The 5,015-nt window shown below is 35.7% G+C and overlaps 1 protein-coding gene across 9 annotated transcripts; it reads right to left on the minus strand.

The window, feature by feature from the left end:
* Positions 1–387: 387 nt before the first annotated feature.
* LOC148804216 (uncharacterized) lies at positions 388–3,171 on the minus strand. 9 transcript variants are annotated; one of them, XM_088903737.1, is made up of 6 exons: positions 2,883–3,171; positions 2,639–2,748; positions 1,778–1,903; positions 1,175–1,378; positions 876–1,060; positions 388–765 (listed from the first exon to the last, which is right to left on the minus strand). In XM_088903737.1, the coding sequence occupies exons 4-6, from the start codon at positions 1,180–1,182 to the stop codon at positions 611–613; spliced, it is 348 nt and encodes a 115-aa protein (XP_088759863.1). In that variant the 5' UTR covers positions 1,183–1,378; positions 1,778–1,903; positions 2,639–2,748; positions 2,883–3,171; the 3' UTR covers positions 388–610. The 9 variants fall into 9 exon arrangements, with proteins under 9 accessions (XP_088759863.1, XP_088759861.1, XP_088759857.1 ...); XM_088903735.1 differs by having other exon boundaries at positions 1,175–1,308; positions 1,778–1,929; XM_088903731.1 differs by having other exon boundaries at positions 1,778–1,929.
* Between the last annotated feature and the right edge of the window lie 1,844 nt (positions 3,172–5,015).

The following is a 5,015-nucleotide window of genomic DNA, read 5'->3' on the forward strand; positions in this document are numbered from 1 at the left end:
TCACAAACATACCCAAATTTTGTCAATAGACATAGGTAACCAATTAGCCAAATCAATCTCAATCAGCATCACAGTAAAGAACGTAGAAAGAGATGAGTACCTGTAAACATGATAGTAAAGAACCTGTAAACATGATAGTAAAGAACCATGAAGAATCTTATTGTCTACCACGCACCTGAATCAAAAACCCAAACCAAGGGGTGTTTGACTAATAGTTTCATGATAACAACAAAATTTGCATTCCTATGAGTGCATGGTGCTTACCCTAGTATTTCTTTGCCAACATCTCTTGCATTGTACCTTGTATAACCTAAGCCAGTGTAGTCCCAAACCTAAAACTGACTTGTTAGAGATGACCAAATAGATAGTACAATATCATAAAAGTGTAAGAGTGCAAGAGTGCAAAAGTGCCAAATTAAACTACCATAAAACAAGATGCAATAACATGAAATTAAATAACCTTTTCAACTTCCAAGTCTCTATAACCCATGAGTTGCAACTAGATAGTAAATATAAAAACATAAGATACACAAATTAAAATCTACTAAGTCTCAAAGACTAGTCATTGAATTAATACATAACAAGTTCAAATTTCAAATCCATAAACTCTTCATCGACGGAGCCAACTAAAACCAGGTGGTGCATCATCATCATCTCCAGGTTGTGTTTCACCTTCATCTCTAGATTGTGTTTCATCTTCATATGCATCTAGATGATCATGTTCTGGATTTTCCTCGAACATCTCATTGAAAAAATTATATTCATCTAAAAAAATAAATAGAAAAAATTAGAATTCTACACACATTAATCATAAGGCTCAAGATTCAAGACTAAAGTATGAAACAAAGAATATGAGATGATATTAACTAAGTTACCTTCATCCCTAAATCGCTTGTTTGCTTGAGGTTCCAATATTGGATTTGTTGTACCATCACCATAAAACATATCATCCTTTTTAGTATTGTCATGTAATGGAGGATTCCCATCCTCATCTAGCACCCAATCTTCTAGAATATCAATATGATCATCTTCAATTGGGTCAAACTTTTGAATTTGTCTCCTACAAGTTATTATCACAAATGACAAAGTAAAATGGAGTGACATAAGAAATTAAGAATATATTAGACACTAACAAATAATAAATAATATGCATTATGAAACATAAAATGTATACCCATCCATCAAATGCAGGTTACAGTGAATGTATACAAGATCATTGAGCCTTTGATGCTCCAACCTATTCTTTCTCTTTGTGTGAATGCGCTCAAAAACACTCTAGTTACGTTCACAACCAGATGAACTACAAGTCTGGCAAAAAATCCGCACAATAACTGTTGTAAGAATTGGGTACCACAACCAAACCTCATCCACCATTCACCTATAAATTAGATAGATGATAGAACCAAATAAATAAAGTGAAATAAGAGATTATATAATAAAAATGAAATAACAAACATGTCATAAGAAAGAAAACTATTACCTAGAGCCATTCTCTTAACTGCTCTCAAAGTCATGTCCCTCCCAAAATCACCAAGACAAGATTCAAAAAGAGAGAGTTCTTTGTTGATCTGTATTTTCACATCTTCATTTCTATCTATGAGTCTTTCAATGACATAAAAAACAGCTGACATAACTGTTGGGCTTTTAATTTTTGAGTTCATATCATATTGAAAGGTTGGATTAAGATAATAACCTACAAGATGAAGCTTTTGACTCATTTGCTTGTCCCCTTTTAAAAGTTTTCTGACAATACATGCATGTCATTGAATTTGCTCACCTAATAGGATCTACTTAAGGGTGACATATTCCCATGTAGAATCAGTTTTGGCCCGAACATTTGACGAGGTAGACTCTAATGCTGGTTGTGGATTAGACTGATCATTATTTGTGCTTGATTCCATCTCTATTCAATAAAAGAATCACAAACACCTATCAACCAAAAATTAAACCAAACAACCAATTAAAGTGAAATATATGAATATATGATTACACAATTCAGCTAAACAACCAAAACTAAAATTGAAAAATAGCTAAACAACCAAAAAGTAAACTTATAAACTGAGGAATTCCCTAAATGCCAGAAACAACTCAAAGCATCTGCATTTTTCTAATTTTCTTTGATATATCTAAAAAACTGAGTCGATGAAAGAAATTCAAATTATATATCTGAAAAAACTCTCATTTTTCTTTCAAAATGTTGTTAACTTTTCGCCTTGATCCCATGAACTGAAAGAAATACCAAATATTTGGGATGGCTATCGCTGCAATGTAGATTAACCCAAGTAGACCATAGGTAAAGGCCCAAAATCGATTGTTGTTTGAAGTCAAGAGGGGGGATTTGGCAAATAGGAGTTCATCAATGTTGGCCCTTAAAGAAAAGTTTAGAAGAGGAAAGACCAACAGGAGATGGAGTGCATAGCTTAAGCGGACTGTGTCATTAAGAAATGAGTTGATCGTGGAACCGGAATTTTGATCGAAATTGACAAGTATATCAGACATGATTGAGTCACCAAATAGCAAGTAGCCAAAAAATCCCAACAGAATTACAGAATAGTATATGATGGAGCATACCTTTTTGGTTTTCCAGACTCTAGTTATCTTAGAAAAAATGCCAAATTCAAATAAGAAAGAAACATACCAGTTTAAGCTTCAAATCGAAATTGAAAATCAGGGGATGCCTCAATCTTAGATTCTGCAGTTGCTCTTGGCTCCAATGGATTGGTCACCGGTGCAAATGGTGGTTCGGTTCTTTGAAAAATCATAATATTGCAAAAAGAAAGAGTTAATTAAAAATCATTGAAGATTTGAAAGGGCTAAATGAGATATAAAAGATTAAAAAGTTAAAAACTGAAATCTAAACAGGAACCAACTCACTTAGTTACCTGAAAAATCACAGTGTTCACCGGCAGCCACAGTGATAGTCACCGGAGGTTGGAGTCCATAGTATTCACCGGCAGCCGCAATGAAGATAGTCGTTGGAGCCGTTCCTAAGAGTGAAACCTTTTGGTTTCACAGTGTTCGCTGGAAGCTGTAGTGAAGTTTTAGTCGCCGGCGAGTGATTGCTCGGATTCTGGGAAGGGTGGCACCGTATCGCCGTTGTCGTCTTAGGTGAACGCCTATCGTCGCTACAACGTCAAAACTCAAAACCCTAACTTCCTAAGTCTTTCGACTTTCGAGTTTCAAAGGATATGTTAGGTTTTCTTGTTTTATTTTTGTTTTAAAATTAAAAATAAAAAACAAAATTTATAATAAATCGAACCGCTAACCGTTGGTCGGGTCGAACGGATCGATAGTTCGACTGGCCAGGTCGACATTTTTTTGACTTTTTCAATGTTTTTCCACAAGATGACAGTTCGAGGTAAACCCGGAACCGTTCGAGTGGCCGGTTTCTGGTCCGAATGGTCCGACCGTCCAAGTCAACGATGGTTCGAAAACGTTGATAAAAACTAATAGATTCATAAACAAAGAACAAGGTTTTAAAAACTGACTCGAAAATGGAATCATTCTAGGCACCGTTTTCCGGTTCGGCAGTTCAACCGCGGGTCGAACGGTTCGACCCGTGACATCATAAATAAATAAAAAACAAAAAATATTTATATATAATGAAAAATACAATAGAAATTTAAATAAAATATGAAAAATAAACAGAAAAAAAATATTTTTTGGATTTTTTTCAGTATCTTTTGTATTCTATGTATTTTATTATTTTTATACTTAGATATTTTTATTTTTTCCATATGTTGTTCTTTTTCCTGTATTTTTTGTATTTTATTTAAATTTATATGGTATTTTTATTATATATAAATATTTTTTGTTTTTTTATTTATTTATAACATCACAGGTCGAACCATTCGACCTGGACGGTTGAACTGCTGAACCAGAAAACGGTGCCCAGAAGGTTCCGTTTCCTGGTCGGTTTTTAAAACCTTGGTTTTTATTTTCAGAGTGAAGATCACTATTTATTGTCCACTTGAATTTAGTTCTCCTTGAACAGAAAGCTATACAATTCTACTAATTTCCGAGAAAAAAGAGAGACAGAAGGGCAGTCGGAGAAGAACTTGAATTAGATTTAAGGGGGTCGATTTGAAACAGAAGTTGGCTTGTTGCCTGAAGTTGATTGTGGGTGCGCAATAGTGATGATGGGGATGTTTGAAGAAATGGTTTTTTGTAGGAATCTCGATTTCCTTGCCCCGTCGGTAACAACAGGAGAAGGAGATCCAGTGCCGGAAACTGAACCGGAGGCCACTGTGGAGGAATATACTGACGAATATGGATGTAGACGAGCTGGAGAGAAGGATGTGGAGGGACCGGATGCTTCTGAGGAAGCTTAAAGAACAGAACAAGAGCAAGGATGGTGTCGATACTGCAAAGCAGCACCAGTCCCAAGAGCAGGCGCTGAGGAAGAAGATGTCGCGTGCTCAAGATGGGATGTGTCTGGAGGGGGAGTGCACCGCAATTCTGCCGCTGTGCATGTAAGGAAGAAGATGAACAATGTTCTAGAGGATTATGGAATTGTTGAGACAGGGCTTAGTAAAAATGGATGCACATTAATTTGTAGAAGTATAAAATAAGTATTCTGGAAAAAATATCATCTTGGTCTTCGTCATTGAATGGAGGTATTTGTTGAATTTTTAAAAAATAGAGGAGAGGTTTTTGCTAAAATGAAACTATAGGAGAGGTTTTTATGATTTTCAGAAAGAAACTTTAGGGGAGGTTTTTGTACTTTACCTTAAATAATATTATATATTTAATATATATAATCAGGATCACGGTGGGATGGGGGATTCACTCTCCATTCTCGTTTCTGTTCCCGATCGAGTATCATTATCAATCCCCATCCCGCCAAAGGAAATCTCCACCCCGAACGAGGAAGCCAAGTACCCATTGGGGATGAGAAAATTGCCATCCCTACCTCAAAGCCACATGCAAGTATGGTAGATGTTGCCCATATGCGGCTCTAATGTCTATGAGGTTAGTTTGTGTGAGGAGTAAATCCAAATCTCCTAGGAATTTGA

This window comes from Nelumbo nucifera, chromosome 1, assembly GCF_055504915.1.
Source record: "Nelumbo nucifera cultivar China Antique chromosome 1, China Antique-T2T, whole genome shotgun sequence".
NCBI classification, from domain to species: domain Eukaryota; kingdom Viridiplantae; phylum Streptophyta; class Magnoliopsida; order Proteales; family Nelumbonaceae; genus Nelumbo; species Nelumbo nucifera.